The sequence below is a fragment of the Coenobita brevimanus genome, chromosome 23, assembly GCF_032717465.1.
Source record: "Coenobita brevimanus isolate Jiangsu-jjx chromosome 23, ASM3271746v2, whole genome shotgun sequence".
Taxonomy (NCBI): Eukaryota; Metazoa; Arthropoda; class Malacostraca; order Decapoda; family Coenobitidae; genus Coenobita; species Coenobita brevimanus.
In genome coordinates this window covers 52,971,278-52,991,766 of record NC_136976.1, presented here as the reverse complement: position 1 = coordinate 52,991,766, position 20,489 = coordinate 52,971,278, and the positions used below count along the sequence as shown (strand labels likewise).

At 42.2% G+C, this 20,489-nt stretch overlaps 1 protein-coding gene across 1 annotated transcript in view; it reads right to left on the bottom strand.

The window, feature by feature from the left end:
• LOC145392974 (importin-4-like) overlaps nucleotides 1-20,489 on the bottom strand; it is a 332,091-nt gene that overhangs the window by 273,444 nt on the left and 38,158 nt on the right. The window contains exon 2 of the mRNA XM_080267268.1: nucleotides 15,465-15,637. Within this exon, the coding sequence (XP_080123394.1) occupies nucleotides 15,465-15,637 (173 nt within the window). The remainder of the gene's footprint in view (nucleotides 1-15,464; nucleotides 15,638-20,489) is intronic.

The following is a 20,489-nucleotide window of genomic DNA, read 5'->3' as shown; positions in this document are numbered from 1 at the left end:
GACACTGGTTCAACCATAGCACCCCTTGTGTCCGCCAATGCAGTACGTGGCCTGGTGAACACTCCCAAAGTTTATTACCCTGGCGGGGCGTGAACCCTGGTCCACCTATATATATATATATATATATATATACATATACAATAGAACCTCTCATTCGGACTATATGGGGGAAAGGGTTGTCCGAATTAGCAGATTGTCCGGACCATCAGGGTAATCTCTAGTTCATACCAAAAACTATCTACATATGGTATGTTTGTTAATTATTAACACATGTGGCATTTTTAGAATTTTTCTTTTATTCTCACCAGAGTCACTGTTTGTAAAATCAAATTTTAAAGCAAACTGTCTAATTTTATCTTTGTTTTTCTTGATGTCCGACACAGTTTGTTTGGTGATACCAAACTCGTTCACGAGTTTTCCTGGAGGAACACCAGCCTCTAGTTTATCCAGTATTTTCACTGTATCTGCAATACTTAGTGTTACATGGTTCCTTTTAACACCTTTATTCATTGCAGAAGCTACACTTGCAATAAGGGGCATGGTAAGGAGGATTAACTTTTGAAATACAGCGTAAAAATATAAATGGTTGGTGAACTAGTTGATGGAACGAATGCTAACGTGTGTTTAAACAGGCGCCCATGTTGCGACCTAGCATGATCCGAGACTAAACAAATGACGATCGCTTTCCGCGACGATACTGAAAATGATTTTAAAATTACTTTCAACATACTTTTGGAGCTTATTATTTTTTAATTTTGTCCGAATTAACAGAAATCAGGATTAAAGGGGTCCGGACCAAAGAGGTTCTACTGTGTATATATATATATATATATATATATATATATATATCCATCCATCCATCATCCAATCCTACACTGCCCCATGAGGAGAGTAGGAGCCCGGGGCTAGGCAGTTGGTCCCAACATTTAAAATGAAAGTGACCAGCCTCACTCATCCTTGAGTGGTATTACAGTAATCCCTCCAATATCCAACGTAATAGAACCATAGGCAGGTCCGGATAGTGGTCCTGTCCGGATATTGGGCCCCAGCTTATGGACTTGTACTTATGGACCCTAACTCTGAAAAACACCTATACAACTCCCTCTGGACATGCATTGCACTTATTTAAGACCCAAATCACACCAATAAGGTACATAAAAGACTGAAATAAATGCAAAAGAACCATAAAATGAGGTTTTAGAGGTGAGTTTATACAATATTAAACATTCTGGGTACTTACAAGTCCCTTGCTCCTGGACTGGTTTGAACCGCCAGTTTGCAGTCCACAATTAATCCTCTGCACTCTAAATTCTAATTTCTTAACACTGCACAACACTGTAAATTCCTGTGTGTTCTAGTGGCAAGGTATTGCAGTTTATTCACTGTTTATTCACAAAAAACAAGCACCTGTGGCTTGCACTGTTATGAGTATCTGCTCTCCATGGGAGTTAAGCTGTGACTGTTGATGATGGTGGGGTAACAGAGTTGCCAGATCGCAACAGCCACATTACCAATCTCCTCAACTTTCATTGTCAAATATAACTTTTCATTACCAAATTCGTAAAGCTAGCATATATTCTTCACTAATTATATATACAAGTGGAAATACATGTAATCACTCTCCTTATAACTAACACCATGTTGATTATTTTCACACTATGTAGGGTAGCAGATTAATCAGAGAGAGCAAACAATCCACCATCTCCATCCTGTGTATCCTCATACATGTGAAAAATCCATTTGGTAATGCATTATTCTGATTCATTACCAAACGAATTTTTCATTACCAAATTGGCCCACACTTGGTAATGAAAAATACCAAATGGCAACCTGACAGGGGAGGGGGGAGGGGGAGGAAGGAAGGGGTGAAGGGACCATGGTGTAACAGCTGTTCGGCGCCAGGCGGGAATTTCAAATTATGGGAGGGAAAAAAAGTCAGATTTTTTTCAAATTTTTTGCGGTTTTTGGCCCATTTTGGGAATATTGGATCCCAGGAGGATTATGGCCGGTTAGTGGGGATGTTCGGATATTGGGCGTTCGGATATTAGAGGGATTACTGTACGTGAGCAATAAACCCCAACCATCTCTTGGATATAAACGTTCACCGGCTCAACCTGACTGGAGCGCAATAATTACCCACTGAAATCACCAGGCGCCATATATATATATATATATATATATATACAGTAATCCCTCTAATATCCAAATGCCCAGTATCCAAACATCCCCACTAACCGGACATAATCGTCCCGGGATCCAATATTCCCAAAATGGGCCAAAAACCGCAAAAAATTCAAAAAAAATCTGACTTTTTTCCCACCCATAATTTGAAATTGCCGCCTGGCGCCGAACAGCTGTTACACCATGGTCCCTTCACCCCTTCCTTCCCCCCCCTCCCCCCTCCCCTGTCAGGGTCGCCATTTGGTATTTTTCATTACCAAGTGCAGGCCAATTTGGTAATGAAAAATTCGTTTGGTAATGAATCAGAATAATGCATTACCAAATGGATTTTTCACATGTATGAGGATACACAGGATGGAGATGGTGGATTGTTTGCTCTCTCTAATTAATCTGCTACCCTACATAGCGTGAAAATAATCAACATGGTTTTAATTATAAGGAGAGTGATTACATGTATTTCCACTTGTATATATAATTAGTGAAGAATAAATGCTAGCTTTACGAATTTGGTAATGAAAAGTTAAATTTGGTAATGAAAGTTGAGGAGATTGGTAATGTGGCCGTTGCGATCTGGCAACTCTGTTACCTCGCCATCATCAACAGTCACAGCCAAACTCCGATCGAGAGCAGATGCTCATAGCAGTGCAAGCCACAGGTGCTTGTTTTTTGTGAATAAACAGTGAATAAACTGCAATACCTCGCCACTAGAACACAGGGAATTTACAGTGTTGTGCAGTGTTAAGAAATTAGAATTTAGAGTGCAGACGATTAACTGTGGACTGCAAACTGGCAGTTCAAACCAGTCCAGGAGCCAGGGACTGCAAACTGGCGGTTCAAACCAGTCCAGGAGCCAGGGACTTGTAAGTACCCATAATGTTTAATATTGTATAAACTCACCTCTAAAACCTCATTTTGTGGTTCCTTTGCATTTATTTCAGTTTTTTATGTCCCTTATTGGTGTGATTTGGGTCTTAAATAGGTGCTATGCATGTCCAGAGGGAGTTGTATAGGTGTTTCTCTGAGTTAGGGTCAATAAGTACAAGTCCATAAGCTGGGGCCCAATATCCGGACAGGACCACTATCCGGACCTGCCTATGGACCTATTATGTCGGATATTGGAGTGGGTGGTGATGTAAGAAATGGAAGTGAATGATTGTGCAAGGAAGTAAGTATGCCTGTGGCTGAGAAGAGACATACATATGAAGTGTGGCTGCAGAGAAAGGACGAGGTGTCATATGAGAGGTATAAGGAAAAGAGGAATAGGGCGAGAAGCGCTGTGCGTGATGCTAAAGTGGCAGCAGACGAGAGGTGGGGTAGGAGGTTGACTGAGAATTTTCAACAGAATAAGAAAATGTTTTGGATGGAGGTGAAAAGGGTCAGAAAGGGAAAGTCTGGGAAGGAAGAGAGAGTAAAAGCAGAGCATGGAAGGATGTTAACTGAGATGGATGGAGTAAGGAAGAGCTGGGCAGAGTATTTTTAAAGATTGTTAAATGTAGAGTTGTGGTAGGTGGGGGCACTCACCATCCACTCACACGATGTAGTGCTGCTCTCGGGTGTCTGCCCTTTCCTCTCCTCCATCCTTCTTACCTTCCATCCTCTTCTGGTTTTCTTCCCTTCATTCTTTCCTTGTACTTCTGCCCATGGGTGACTTTACACTCCCTCTTCTGTCTGTCTTTCCTTCATTCTTTCCTCTTCCTTCTGTCGGTGGGTGACCCTACACTAAGTGACAAACCAAATAGTTTCCTGTACACCAGGAAACCATTTACTATGCTACATTTACTACCAACTTTTGGCACCTGGTGGTTTAGTGGGTAATTACAGTGCTCCAATTGGACCGAGTCCGTGAAGGTTTATATCCATGGAATGGTTGGGGTTCATTATTCATGTAATGCCACTCAGGGATCAGTGAGGCTGGTCACTCTCATCTTAAATGTCAGGACCAACTTGCCCAGTCTCTGGCTCCTTCGTTCCTCATGGGGTAATGTAGGATTGGACGATGAATGAATGAATGATAAATGTAGAGTAGAAAAGGAGGGTGAGATTGTGGCAGATGGAAGGGAGCAAGGAATAAATGTGCTGGGAGAGCTGAATGATTCTTTGAGCACGATGGAAGAAGTGTAGGAGGCAGTAAAGGAGATGAAAACACGGAAAGCTGCAGGTATGGATGGGTGCGCTGTGGAATGCCTGAAAGGTGGCAAAGTGACTATTGTTGAGTGGTTAGTAAGGTTGTTGAATGTGTGTTTTGTGAGAGTTATGGTGCCAACTGACCGGGCAAGTGCTTATTTGGCCCCACTGTATAGAGATAAGGGTGATAAGTATGAATATACTAGTTTAAGGGTATAAGTCTGTTGAGTGTTGTAGGTAAGGTGTATGGTAGAGTGTTAATTACAAGAGTCAGAGAGGGTACAGAGGAAGTGGCTGGTGATGAGCAATGTGGCTTTAGAAGAAGAAGGGGATGTGTGGATCAGGTGTTTGCTGTGAGACAGGTGAGTGAAAAGTATTTAGCGAAAGGTAAAGATGTGTTTTTGGTGTTCATGGATTTAAAGAAAGCGTATGGTGCAGGATGCACCCGACAGGCTTGCTGCTAAAGACTGGGCTTCACAGCACTACCTTGACAAGTTACCGCCACCACCCGAGGGCCAAAGTCTCACCAGAGGCGGCAGGAGTGCACAGGTGCACTGCCATATCTGCGCCACCACAGAAAGGTGGCCATGGCAGCAGAAGTTGACTATCTGGCAGAGCCACTCGTTCCAGGTTCCTCTCTGCCCCCCCCTGCTTCCCCGAGAATCATTCCATTGCAAAGTACTGATTGTGTGGACGAGTGCAGTGTATATAACATACAGTACGTAGTGTAGTGTTACGAAGTAAGATATAGAAGTGTAAGATAATGGTATTGTGTAAAGTACATTATGTTTTGTAAGTGACTTCTGTACAAAGACTGTGTTCCCCAGACAATGAGTTATCTATATTGACTTCTGACCTGCTAGGGGAGGACAGAGATGAGTAAAAGTTCGCCTGCACTGACTTCTTTCATCGCATCATGCACCTGAGGTAAGTAATTATTCTCCTCTGTATTTATTTCTTGGATGCCAACCCCCTTCTATTTTCTTACATGATTATTACAGTCTTTTTGCCCTAGACAGTGGTAATGATTGCAGATTCTATGTAATGTATGTGAACAGGCATAGGGTATGGAAAATGATGTTTTACAAGGCAATTGTGTGATATGCCGATTATATTGTATTTTGACCGTGTGAAGTTAGCCCCAACAAACATTTAGCCCTTTCCACCCTACCCTGCCAGCCTTGCCAGTATCAATGTATGTTCCTGTATTGCTATCCACGTCCTTTTTACCTGTTTATGACTCTTAACTACCCACAATCATTGCAGAATCACGCAGAAAGCAATATAATCGTACATAGGACATGAGTATGATATCGCACTCAGTTACCGCGTGATACTCTGAGTTTATCTTATTCTGACTGTGTGAAGTGTTGGAAAACATACAGCTTTACCTTTTTCCTTTACCCAGGCAGAAAATATCACACTTTGCCATCCTCACAACAGACAGACAGCAACATACATTGCATAAATAATAAGGTAAAATGATAAAGGAAGGTGAACGTGTTATTACGGAACACATACATTTCCCTCCAACTGTAAACATATTTATTTCTTTCTCTCTCTATTCATAATAATTAGACTTATTTGAAGTTTTGAAACTGCATTACAATTCTATATTTAGCCATGTACGTGGTATGGAGCGTCCATCTGCGACTCCACTCCCCTCTTCCTAATCAGATCTGACCAGGTGCTAATCCAACCGACCCTCCACTTTCATCCCCTGTAGGAAAGCCTAGCCTCAGGGGACAGGCAATTTTCTCATTTAGGACTGAAAATTCAACCCTTTCACTCCCTTTTTCAAGCATGGGCACATCGTTAACGTAAAAAATAACTCGAAACTACCATAAACATATCTTATATCAAATAAGTGAAAAAATATTCATAATAATTTTTTGTCCAGCCATTCCTAACATATTATGTACTAAGTCATTCAATATCATCATAACTCATATATGCATGACATTTCAGCACCATACGCATTGTTTTGAGGGGTAAAAAAAAAAAAAATAATAACACCTGTAAAGTTGCACTGCAGCAGCACCTCTTGGTGGCAATATCAGTTGCTGATATTTCTGCAACTTTTGCACTCCATTGCAAGCCACAGAATGGGTCTAGAAAGCTGGGATTTGCATTGTTAGGTACGTCTGAACTTTCTCTTCAATATAGCAAGGAAAAAAAAATCAATTTTCGATCAACATCTAACACTTGGAACATAATAAACTGAAATGTAGCACTTGGAAATAAGAAACTAAAATGTAACTCTCTGAATATAATATTAAGTCACACCTCTGTCAGAGTACAGTGCACCCCCACATAATGCGAGTTTATGGGTGGCAGAAACCCTCACATTCTATGATTTCACATTGTGTGAACCAAAGAACTTATGGAAAAAATGTATATGGTGGACAGCCCAACTAGGGCTTGGTCTTCGGGTCCCCTTCCAGCCTGCTCTACCCTGCTAATACTTTGTCCAACAGTACTATTTGTTGGACCAACAAATAAAACAACAAAAAGAACATTATGTACCTTTATTTATGTGACTTCTGGGCTTGTTAACAAGGGAGGGAGTGGGTATCCAAGGCTTGGGGCGTCTACTCTTGCCCCACGGGGCAGGGCCCCCATTGTCACTTTCACTGCCACTGCTGAGGTCTCCTGGAGATGCCATAAAGCCTTCACAGTCGACAGCTCAAATCACAACGAGTAGGTGGGTACTGCTACGGTGCTAAAATGGACCACAGGATGAAAGGTACAACATGTGTTCTCACAGTAATATGGAGGAGAAGTGTCTGTTTACCTAAGAACGTTGGTAGAAGGCATGCATATAGCTGGCCAGTCGCCTGCCATTTTGAATCTGGCTCATTGCCAGCCACCTGTCTTCGTGTGACTGGCTCGTGCTGTCCAGCCCAACACTCGTAATAATGGAGGGAAGTCCATTTTTGTCTGGGAATAATACAGCCGATTTGCATGTTGGGAAGTTTGATTTGCAGATTTCGCATCTGATAAAAATAAGCATTTTCTGGGTTGACCTCACACTGTAGGTGATTCGCATCATGCGATTTCACATTGTGTGGGAGTCCACTGTACAACTTACCAGAAATTCCACCTTCTGCAGAGTCAACTTATCAAGGTTTTACTGTAACATGTTTCAGTCACAGGTGGAGTAAACACTGTCATTTTGGGGTACAGTTTACTATGTCTGATTTTTTTCCAGATTTATTTAAGTCAAAGACGAGGGAGAGTAGCCGTGAGCAGTTTGCCACAAGGGCGTGGGAAGTAATTCTATCTTATGCGGTGTTTGTGATAAATGGGTGCACAAGAGATGTAATGGTATCAGAGGTAGGCTGCAAGATAATGCTGATTTTATGTGTATGGCGTGTCGGGGTGAGCAGGTGAAGAAAGTCAGGCGTTAAAGGATTGAACTTGCTGGTGAATCTCTTGTGTGTGTGGAAGAGTTTTGTTATTTGAGAGACATGTTGTGTGCTGGAGGTGGGGCTGGAGCTAGCTCTGTGGCTAGGGTGAGAAGTGGTTGGAAGAAGTTCAGGGAGCTCTTGTCTCTTCTGACATTGAAAGGGCTCTCCCTACGTGCTAAGGGGTCTTTGTATGCAGCATGTGTTAGGAGTGTAATGCTGTATGGTAGTCGGACTTGGGCAGTAAAGGAGGAGGATATTCGCCGGCTCAGATGTACAAAAATGACAATGATTAGGTGGACGTGTATTGCGTCCCTGCATGCAAGGTCTGGGGGGGGGGGGGCTGGGTTCACGATGAAAGAGTTGAGAGGTAGGATGGGACTGGAGTGTATTAGTGTTGTGATGAGGAGAGGTAGATTGAGATGGTTTGGACATATAGAGAGAATGGGGGATGATAATTGGGTGAGGATGGTGAGAAGTGTTAATATTGAGGGTGGGGTTATGAAGGGTTGACCTAGAAAGACATGGGATGAGGTCATTAAGTGTGACCTCAGGGTTAAGGGACTGAACAGGGAGGCTGCACTGGATCGTGCAGCGTGGAAAGCCACCATTAGGTGACCAAGGCCGACGCATGCAAGCATGTAGGAGCCTTTAAAAACAAGACGATTTTCAGATCTTTGGGGGGTGGTTAACACGAGCTATAGACTACTTTTAGGCTTAGCTGAACTAAGCTTTGCTGAACCAAACGACACCTCACCGCCAGGATTTCGGAGCATCGTGGAAGGTCACACAGAATGGGTCTTCCTTTATCGAAACCCAGCTATTCAGCGATCCGTGAACACTCCGAAGCCTCAGGCCACACAATGTATATAAGTGATTTCTCCATTCTCCACACTTCCCGAGACGACACATCAAGACGAGTAGCAGATACTCTCCTCACCCACCTCCACAAGCCAAACATGGGTGTCTGTGACTCCTCCATCTCACTACTCTGCATTTTTTAAAAGCATAATTTTAACTTTTTCAAACCATTATGAACATTTTAAATTTTTAACAGTTAACCACGTTTTTAACAATAAAACACTACCTGACTGCTGACCTACACGTTAAATGGTAAAGCATATCCTTTCCATAGTTTTCTTTTTTTTTTTTAATTGTGAATTTAATTGTATGTTAATTGACTGACAAATCTAAATATCTTTTATTTTTTATTCTCCATGGTAAATCTAAGATATTAATTTTTTAGGGTGATGATGGCTAGAGTAAAGCCAAAACGTTCCTGATAAATAAACAAGATGTTCATCCCAGTGCTGGTATTCATCTTCTGTATATATATATATATATATATATATACAGTAACCCCTCCAATATCCGGATCAATAGAGCCATAGGCAGGTCCGGATAGTGGTCCTGTCCGGATATTGGGCCCCAGCTTATGGACTAGTACTTACGGACCCTAACTCTGAAAAACACCTATACAACTCCCTCTGGACATGCATAGCACCTATTTAAGACCCAAATCACACCAATAAGGGACATAAAAGACTGAAATAAATGCAAAAGAACCATAAAATGAGGTTTTAGAGGTGAGTTTATACAATATTAAACATTCTTGGTACTTACAAGTCCCTTGGTCTTGGACTGGTTTGAACCGCCAGTTTGCAGTCCACAGTTAATCCTCTGCACTCTAAATTCTAATTTCTTAACACTGCACAACACTGTAAATTCCTGTGTGTTCTAGTGGCAAGGTATTGCAGTTTATTCACTGTTTATTCACCAAAAACAAGCACCTGTGGCTTGCACTGTTATGAGTATCTGCTCTCCATCGGAGTTAAGCTGTGACTGTTGATGTTGGTGGGGTAACAGAGTTGCCAGATCGCAACAGCCACATTACCAATCTCCTCAACTTTCATTGTCAAATATAACTTTTCATTACCAAATTCGTAAAGCTAGCATATATTCTTCACTAATTATATATACAAGTGGAAATACATGTAATCACTCTCCTTATAACTAACACCATGTTGATTATTTTCACACTATGTAGGGTAGCAGATTAATCAGAGAGAGCAAACAATCCACCATCTCCATCCTGTGTATCCTCATACATGTGAAAAATCCATTTGGTAATGCATTATTCTAATGCATTACCAAACGAATTTTTCATTACCAAATTGGCCCACACTTGGTAATGAAAAATACCAAATGGCAACCTGACAGGGGAGGGGGGAGGGGGAGGAAGGAAGGGGTGAAGGGACCATGGTGTAACAGCTGTTTGGCGCCAGGCGGGAATTTCAAATTATGGGAGGGAAAAAAAGTCAGATTTTTTTCGAATTTTTTGCAGTTTTTGGCCCATTTTGGGAATATTGGATCCCAGGAGGATTATGTCCGGTTAGTGGGGATGTTCGGATATTGGGCGTTCGGATATTAGAGGGATTACTGTATATATATATATATATATATATATAAAGAATATAACCATGCTTTCAGACTCTTAGTCTACCTTAGCTTGGAGACTAAAACAGTGTGTTGTCTATTTACATACAGTATACAGTTAAACCTCAATATAATGGACTTCAATTGACCAGAATTCACCTTTACTGGAATCGAGGAGCTACTGAACTAAATTCCTAAATATCGGAAAAAGTCCGATAAAGCCACGAGCAGTCCGGACTGCCTGACCACTTCAGCTATATACACCACAATAAGGTAAATAACAGACATGTTTTTCAGTGTACAGTACGGTACAGTCCATCACCCTAGTACGCGCCTATACTGTACAGGTGGCCAAGGACGGCACGTACTAGGAATTTGCGCACTCTGACTACATAAACTTATGGAAAAAATTACATATGGGCAGAACCCCCCCTTCATGCGCAACCCTTGAGACTCCTTCGAGGCCTAAGTATTGTTCAGTACAGGGGAACTATCTAAGACATATTACCTAAAATAAAGTAAACCAACACGATTATGGCTTTACTGAGTCAACAAGGATATGGCTTAACTATAATAACAAGAATATGGCTGCTCACCTTAAACCAAGAGGACAACGGGTGAATTGTCTCCTGCACCACTTGGTTTTGGGACAACTCAGCATCAAGTCAATTCGCCGTCATTAATGACGACAGAAATGGGTGACGCTCGAATAATTCAAAGGTGACTACAGCAAAGAAGAAACAAGTTAATTAAACCACCAGTGATGGAGAGTGGAGATTTGCTATGAGCCATTTCCTGGGGAGGATCAAGAGGATGATGCAATGTCAGAGGTGTCAGAAATAGACTTTGAAGAGTTTAGGAACGAAATGAGTGCATTAGCTAGTGAAAGTGTCGAAAGTGCTGGTGACGAGAGTGGTGAGGAAGGTGGTGTGTCGAGTGGTGCAGGAGAGAATTCGCCATCCAGTCAATTCGCCATCAGACAATTCCCCATCAAAATACGGATGATTTCCCATCAGGACAAATTCGCACCCTGGACAATTCCCCATCATTCTATAAATACCGTATACTTATTATTAAATAATCAATACTTTAATAAATAATATCCAAAGCCTATGCTACTGAACACTGACTTTTATGGATCCCCCTGAAATACAGATATTAAAGTATTGATTAATTAATAACAGGTATACTGATGGGGAATCGTCCATGTTTTGATGGGGAATTGTCTGACGGAGAATTGTTTCTGAACCCTAGCGTGCAACTCCTGCACCACACGACTCACCACCTTCCTCACTACTCTAGTCACCAGCACTTTAGACACTTTCAATAGCTAATGCACTCATTCCGTTTGTAAACCCTTCAAAGTCTATTTCTCACACCTCAGACATCGCATCATCCTCTTGATCCTCCCCAGGAAATGGCTCATTGACAAGCCTCCACTCTTCATCACTGCTGGCTGGCGCTTCTTGGGTGGCAATGTCGTGTGCTCAGGGTAAACCCCGGATTTGGGCCACTCTTCATTGCCGTCTCGCCTGTTCAATTCGCATCACTATTAATATATATACACATACAGTAGTGCACCAACTTTCGCTACAGCAGGATTCGCGGAATCCACTTTCGCGGCATGCACCAAATATTCCCTAACTTCCACTTTCGCTTGAAAAAAATCGATTTTTGTGCACAAATTTTGGGTTTGGGACAATATTTTGGACTTTGAATTTCCTGCACCGCCCGCCCGCAACCCACCGCCATCTTGAATGACGTCATGTCAACACTCTGTCCACCCATTCCCGCCATTGTGTACGAGCGTGCTAGCTCCATTGTGTTGGATTCTCACGGTTCAATGGCCTCTACTATACCTGGTAGTGTGGGGAAAGGGCCTGGTGGTGTGGGGGGAGAGCCTGGTGGTGTGGGGGGAGGGCCGGGAGGCAGTGGTGGTGATAAATAGTGGCTGGGACATTCAAAGTCGGGAGGAAAGGCCAAGGCTAACAGAAAGTATCGTGTTGGAGTGAAGAAACGGCAGTATAATAATGAAATGTGGTATGTTTCTCCTCATATAATGTGTACTGTACAGTTTTTATTGTTTGTATCTCACAATGCAATGTACAATAGTGATATGATGTACTGTATTGCAAGTGAAAATGAAAATCTGATGTTACTTTAGGATAACTGGGAACCAATTAGCCTTTTTGCCATTAAGACAATGCCCCAACTTTCGCTAATTCCACTTACGCGCATTATTTTTGGACCCAATTAGGCGCGAAAATTGGTGCCCCACTGTACACACACACACACACACACACACACACACACACACACACACAATCCTCGCATACAATGAGGATTGCGTACTCTGAACTTGCGTACTAGGGGGATGGACTGTATTATTATACATATTATACCATCTGATTAATGTAGTGAAGTTATAACAGTACAGTACCGCATTGGTAGTCAAAAGTTTAAAAACCGTTCATGCTATCCGGACTAATGTCTGATATATCAGGTTAGCACGGGGAAGTCTGAATGTCACTTTTATCGGAATTTCGCATTTTTTGGAATGGCTTGGGCCCCAATTTGTTTGTTATAGTGAGGTCTTACTGTATCTGAATAAATCGTGTGCAGTTAGTAAAGGGAGATTACCTTCAGGACTTCTGATGTGTGTGTTTTATCATGCTCTAAAGAAGTAAGCTGTTTCACTGAAAATTATGTATGTAACAAATGCTTAGTTGGTGAATCGGCCATATTAAACAAAACAAAACGGCAAAGCAGGACGACAGTTTAACCAAAGCCAAGTGTAGGGAGGAGTTGGGTGTAGCACACATACTAAACTGTGGAATGGATTCCGGGACACATTTAAAAGAATGGACTGTTCCAGAATTAAAGGAGTTTCTCAAAGAAAGAGGTGTACCATATTCAGGGTACAACAAGGAAAAGCTTAAACAGATGGTGAAAAATGCCTCGCAAAATCCGGAATTAGTTCAAGTAACAGAACCCACAGACAGGGAATTGAACTGAAATATTTATTATTGGAAAAGGTACAGGGTGCTAATACAACCAATTCTTGTAGGTGAACAGTTCTGGGTCAGGATGGGATTAAGATGGTCCATTTTCAACCCACTCTGGAAAATGTCTCAAACAGATTGCATGGTTTCTTGTGGCCCTCCACCTGAGTTGTTGCCTGCACCTGTCTTCCCACAGCTTTCTTCACCTTGGTTCCCTTTATTGAGATGGGAATCTTGCCCATCCCTTCACATCAGCCATATAAGCATGGCTTTTGGCACTTTTCATAGAGCCTGATTTGCAATCAGCAACTGCACACACAAATTTCATCATGTTAGGCTGCTAAGATCATCCAGACGTCCAACAGGTATTGTTTTGAAAAGTCATATGTCAGGCAGGGCAGCATATCGAATGGTGCTGCCAAATCAGCAGCTTTGTTAGACTGTTGTGGATACTAATGAATGACAAATATTTTAACCCACCGCGTGCCAGTACCGTTTTAAAACGGTCTGACATAATTCCACGGCCAATGCCAGTGCCGTTTTGAAACGGTTTAAAATAAAAAAATTCACTGTGACCGCATTTTTCAAGACTCGTGGGTAAAAATTGGCAGGCAGGTATGGTAACTGTTCCTCTACCATCCCTCAGGCTGTCAAGGCCATACACTCACTCGTCCCCCCCTCACGCTCGCTCTGCCTCACTCTATCTGCGTGCCTCACCCAGTGCTGTATACTGTGAAGGCATTTTGTAAATATTTTCATGTAAATGTAAGTGTAAATATTTTCTTTTAAGTGTAAGGACTATAGTGAAGTCAAGTTTTAAATACCTTCATGTAAGAGCTAGGACTGTACATAATGAAGTCAGGTCATACCTATCCCCAAGTAAGTGTAAAATAATGCATTCACAGTGAGAAAGGCACGCAAATTGTGATAGATGCTGAAGTAATAAGTAATCAGGAAAGTGTACTGAACATTGCTATACCCTCCCAGCATAAACACCTGAGTATACCTTACATAGAAAATGGCTTTCTTTCACGTACGTGGTGAGTGTGAGAGAGCAACTATACCTGTACACAAGTATACAGGACTCAATAAAACCCAATTCCGAGCCTTGGTGAACATTTTAATGGCGAAATTCGTTGTTTCCACATCAAAATCTATCATTTTGGGAAAAAAAAAAAAAAATGCCCAGCACTGGGGCGACCCATAGGGCTAAAAATAGCTAGCACATGGTGGGTTAATAACTGTTATCTTGCATTATGGATAGTTCTAGTCTAATTGCCTAGGTTTTGTCTCTCCGTTATGCTTACAGAGATGAGTAAACCGACAGAAGCCGAGTTTACAAAATGACTCTTACATATCATCAAAAGGCTCCCATACTGTAATTTCTTTGTAGTACATCATGCCAACTCAGTAATTTGATGAGAAATATGTTTTACGGTGTTTACTTTGTGTCAAAATAAAAAAGAAATTAAGTTCTGGCTACTTTTTCAATGCCTACCCCGCATCAAAGCTGGGCGACGGAGGCAAACCTAGTGGCAGATTTCTGAAAGAGGATCTGGTGAAGTGTCTAATTACCCATTAAACCACCAGGTGCCATAATCTGGTTACATGGTTACCACCCACCATAGTAAATTGTTTCATGGTGTACATGAAACCATGTGACACCATGAAACCATTTGGCTTGTCAGTCAGTGTAGAGTCACCCACAGGAAGAAGGAAGAGGAAAGAATGAAGGAAAGAAAGACAGAAGAGGGATTGTAAAGTCTCCTGCAGGCAGAAGGAAGGGGGAAAGAGAAATTTCTTTCTTAAACTGTCCACATGCACTAGTATGTGACCTAACACACTGCACCCTCCAAAAATCTCCTCCTTCACACCCTTTCACCAGCACGGCTTACTGTACCATGCATTCTTGAACACATGCACCACTTTCACTCTCTTACATAGTATACCTCATTCATACCCCCTATATTCCAAGAGGCCACACAAACCTTATTTTTGGTGCAGGACATGAATCTAACACTCTGTGCACTGTCAGTGAGTAAGAATAGGGTGGTGGGGGAACACTCATCACTGCTATATTCTCTCTCTCTCTCTCTCTTTTTTTTTTTTTACTGTCAGACCTGCAGGAATACAGAAGGAAATATTCTTTCCCCCCTATCCAAAGGATTGGTTATAAGGTCAATAGTAAGTGTAGTAAATGATATCCTAGGTTTCAGGAAACCTTTCAGCTTGTCACTCAATGTAGCATCCATGCATGTAGCACTCCCACCTACATACAGTATTTTACCCTCCCTAGTCTTTCCCACAGTCTTACCCATTTTTTACTTCCGTCTCAAGTTTGGTCCAATGCCGTATCTTGCCAAGTCGCTTCCTGAGAATGACAGCAGCATACTGCCTCACCTGCGGTGCGCTGGATGTGCCCATCACCTGGCATAGTTCACTCACCACACCTGGCCTCTTGAGCACCTCACCCAGTTCTTTAGTGCCCTGGGAACAAAACAGGATACAGTACAAAGCTAATAATCAGCTCTATTTCACACCAGTGGTGAAGACCCATCAATCAAATGTCATCATTATTATTACATTCTTCCAACCTCAAGACATTTTTATTTACCAAAAAAGGACTGAATCAGCTTACAGAGTTGAATATTGCCTTGACTAACCCTCTAAACTATTCAAAATCCTTCCTAGCTGAATATAATAGTCTGGTGGTTTGAACCAAAAAAATATACTGTATACAATAATCCTCTATTATCCGACGTACTGGTAACAGAGCCAAAGGGATGTCCAAGTACTGGCAATGTCAGGATATTGAACAATATCCCCCCTACTATACCCAGACCCTACCTATACCCAACCTCCAAAGTATACCTGTCCTATTTGTACAGTACCTCTGCTTGCTTTGGCAGCATTTTCTGGTCATTCAGGCATATCTAGAAATCAAAACACACACAGAAAAATCCAAAGTACTGCAAAAAAAAAAAAAAAAAAAAAAAAAAAAAAACTATATAGTACTAAATATACAGCACTCCTCCTAATTTTGGCACTGTTTTCAGGTCAGTCTGCCATATTTAGACATTATAACACACACAACAATATCCAAAGTAATGCTAAACACCAGGCAACAATGCATAAACAAACATCCACAGAAAACCTCAGGACGGTTGGCAAACTGGTTATCTGACACCAGTCATAACTGCTCCCAGGCCACACAAAAAATTCCACAGCCAAATATCCCACTGGACATTGGTTAAATTGGTATAAATGGTATACAGTAAACCCTCTATAATTTGGATTAACTGGGGAGAACCCTATGTCAAATTATCCAAAAATCTGAATTATTGGAGCTCATGCTTGCCTCTATCCCCAAATCACACATGCTCTCTAAAACATGGCTTTTTCACAAAAACATTAAAAAGTATAGTATATTATTACTTTATACTCAAAGAGTGCACAATACAATAAATAAAATTGTGTCAAACCTTGATAAAAAGTCTTGCAACACAGTAGCAGAGTACAGTACACTTAACTGTACCGAAGGTAATATACAGTTCTGAAAAATTACATTTATTACTACACTTATCACTACAAAAACTGTTCACATCCACTTATCACTGGAACCCGTTTCGGACTTGTCTCGCTTAATTCGAATTTCTATCCGAATTAAAATTATTTGTCTGGTGGTCAAAAAAGATCCAAATTAACCAATTTCCGAATTATTCGGGTTTGAATTTCAGAGGATTTACTGTACCATCATCTTCACTGGTGTTTATACTATAAGATAATAAAAACACAGAAAACTGATTAGTAAAAGTACACATGAGCCTCAATTTTCCGGACTCAACGGGGAGGGGACCAGTCCGGGAACCCCAAAAGTCCGGCCCCACATACCACTCCCCGGACTATTACCATACTTTGTTCAAATTCTCCAATATTGTCCGGCAATTATTACAACATTCTAGAGCACTCTGGAATGCAGGCTACCTATACCAACATAACTAACACACAGTACATAAAATAACAACACTGGCACAATAACAATAACTGACACAATAGCAGTATTTTGCTACCTACAACCCTAACAATCATTGTTTAGAAAGTTGTTAACGAGAATGTGGAAGGTATGATACAAGGTCAGAAAGCTGAGGAAAATGAGGAAAATGAACAAGAAATAGAACAACACAAGGTGGGCCAACCACTCATCAGCTGACCGAGATACAAACACGCAATCATCGAATGTGATCTCGATCTTGGACCGAATCGGCAATTTTAATTGGTAAATATATTAATCTTTATCACCATACAGGTTTGCACACCTAATTATTTGAAATTCAGTAAAAAATTTGTGCTTAATTTAATTATTAATAGAAAATCAGAATTCAGAGCGAAAATTTGTTAGTTAGCAGAAGTGTTTTGTCTCTAGCCTAACAACTCGCCCTGACAGACTTTTGTTTTGTATAAATATCGATTTACAATGCAGATAAAGTCCTACTGTCGATGGTACAGAGGCTACCAAAGCCTGGAGGTATGTAGCATTGCCTCTTTTATAATGCATAGGACCTGGCCAATGGGAACTACATGATCAGGTGGTGAGAGGCATGATCTGGCCCCCTTCCTAGGTGTGGGGAGCCCCCCTCCCTCACCAGGCCCTCGCTTCATCTCCCACTGCTCCATTAGATCCTGATTCTGAGTCCCCTCCCACCCAGACTACTCCCTCATATCCTCTCTAGACCATATTGGCTGTGTGTGGCAGACATATTTCCTCCCTTCCCCTTCCCCTCCTGATGCCCTCCCACACTCCCTCCATCTCCTTATTCCCCCTTATATCTCAAGGACATCCCATTTTCTTTCACAGTGAGGAGTGACTTTTTAAATTAAGTCTTGACAGTCGATTGTGCACTGACCATTAGACATACTATGAAATATACATTTTCTAGTGTGTGAAATCAAACTTTTCAAATCTGTAAGACCAAAATTTACTTTGGTGCAATTTTTTTCTCTCTATACACAAGGGGTACCATAAACTGGGGTGAATTTGGGCCATTTTTTTTGTTTTTTTGTGCCATGTAATCTAGTTTTTAATTCACTCCAAGATCTTAGGTACTGTATGAGGGGCTGGTCCACTAGGGTATCGAATCATAGCAGTAAAAAATTTAAAATGTTTCATATATAATTATAGCAAATATAGTAATGGGTGTCCGAATTTGTACTAAAACTTTGGTGACCGGACACGCTGTATAAATTCGTACAAAAATTGAAAATGAATGCATATGACTACCCTGGGTTCCCAGTTTAGTCTCGGCCGTATGTGGGGCCATTTCGGACGTTCTGAGGCTTTTAAAAGAATGTTCTTCCAGTACAAAAATAATGCCACTCCCTGACAAAATAAGCTAATGACTATATTGAGATAAGAACAGAACAGCAATTTTATTTTTTCCCTTGGTTTAAATAAAACATATTAGAACACATGTAGATAATATATATCTAGCTACAAACCTTAGTACTAAATATACTTAACAATCATTTCTTGACTAATAATTTCGTTTTCGGACGACTAATGGAAAATTAGTTTACCCGCCACGTCCTGTCGACGTATGGGTACGTTGCAACATTTTGCATTTGCCAGTCCCGGCGACGTACCGGTACGTCACACAATTGCAAGGTGCATAATTTGCACAATTTTCAAATTTCGCGCTTGATTTTTGGTACGTATGGTCGCTCGACCTTCCCCTACCTGCCACCAGGCGGGGACACTCGGCGACCCCGCACGACCCGTGCTCACCCACGGCTCGGTCACTCACCTGTTAGCAATGGTCCTGCTCAGACATGGCGAAGAGAGGTCTCTCAGAGGATGAAATTCAAGCCACCCTGGATGCCTTTACAGGTGACAGTGATTCCCCACTGGACGATGAAGTTGTTGCTAGAGGAGGAGGATACCACTAGCAGTGATGAGGAAGTCCCGTCCCCCAGGAAGCGGCAGTACATGACTTACCGTGCTGCTAGAGAGGGGCAGCCGGCCAAAAAACAACGTGGAACATCCTCTGCTCAGCCCCAATGTGATGTGGAACCCGAATTTGATGACGAGGACGAGGACAGAGCCGTGGGACGTGCTGCCACGTGGTGTGGACGTGAGGTAATAACTCATAGTGGCCCCGAGCGCACACCACATCGGACGAGCAGGTATGGGCCTAGTCTTTTGTTTGAGGAGGTAGGAAGTGACATGGAGGGAGTGGGGAGTGAAAGGGAAAGTGCAGGGAGGAGTACGGAAAGGGAAAGTGCAGGGAGTGAGTCATTGCTCTCCCTAGGTGGTGTGAGGTGGCAGGGTGTATCACGTGGGTGAGTGAGGGTGCGTCCTGAATCACGTGGGGTTGTGATGGAGGGGGAAGGTGGGGAGGGACCACTCTCCAGCATGTCTTATGCTCCCCAATATTCCCAAACACGTGGGCGAGTGAGGGTGCGTGAAAAATCACGTAGTGTTGTGATGGAGGGGGAAGGTGGGGAGGAACCACTCCCCAGCACGACTTATGCTCCCCAATATTCGCGAACTTCATCCCCACAGCCCCCTAATGTTCCTCAAGGCCGTAAGGGTAAGGGAAAGGGTAAAGGCCGAGGGAAGAGGAGTGTGAGTGGGGAAGCCCTCCGCACTCCTTCTCCCCAACCAGCATCTCCTCCCTACCCAGACAAAGCCGCTGATGGGGATGAGGGATTTGTGGGATGGAATTGGGAGGATGGGAGTGATTTTTCTCCCCTCATTCACCCCTTCACTGAGCAGGGGTGCGCTGGATGTATTGCTTCCGGAATTCACCCTAACTCTACCAGGATGGATTTTTTCCACCTGTTTTTTAGTGAAGCTTTCATGGAGCAGATAGTTGACCAAACCAACCGTTTTGCAAGCAGCCAGTGCCGTGAGAGTGAAAGATTGGGAACAATGAGCAGGCATTCTGTCATATATGATTACCCTGTCTCCCTTTCAGAAATGTTTTTATTTTTTGCCCTGGTCCTTTTGATGGGTATTATACGAAAGAACAGAATTCTGGCCTACTGGACAAGGGACCCTGTTATGCTGACACCAATATTTGGCCAAGTCATGAGCCGTACTCGCTTCCAACAAATTCTAAGTCGCCTCCACTTTTATGATGCTGATGCTCCTGCAAATGCAAACGACACAGATAAGATGAGACGAATTAGGTTGGTCTTTGATCACCTGAGGCAAACCTTTCGTTCGTCATTTTATCCCTATAGAGACCTCGTCATAGACGAGAGTCTCGTGTTGTGGAGAGGCAATATTTCATTTAGGCAGTACATACCCAGCAAAAGGCACCGTTTTGGGTTCAAGATC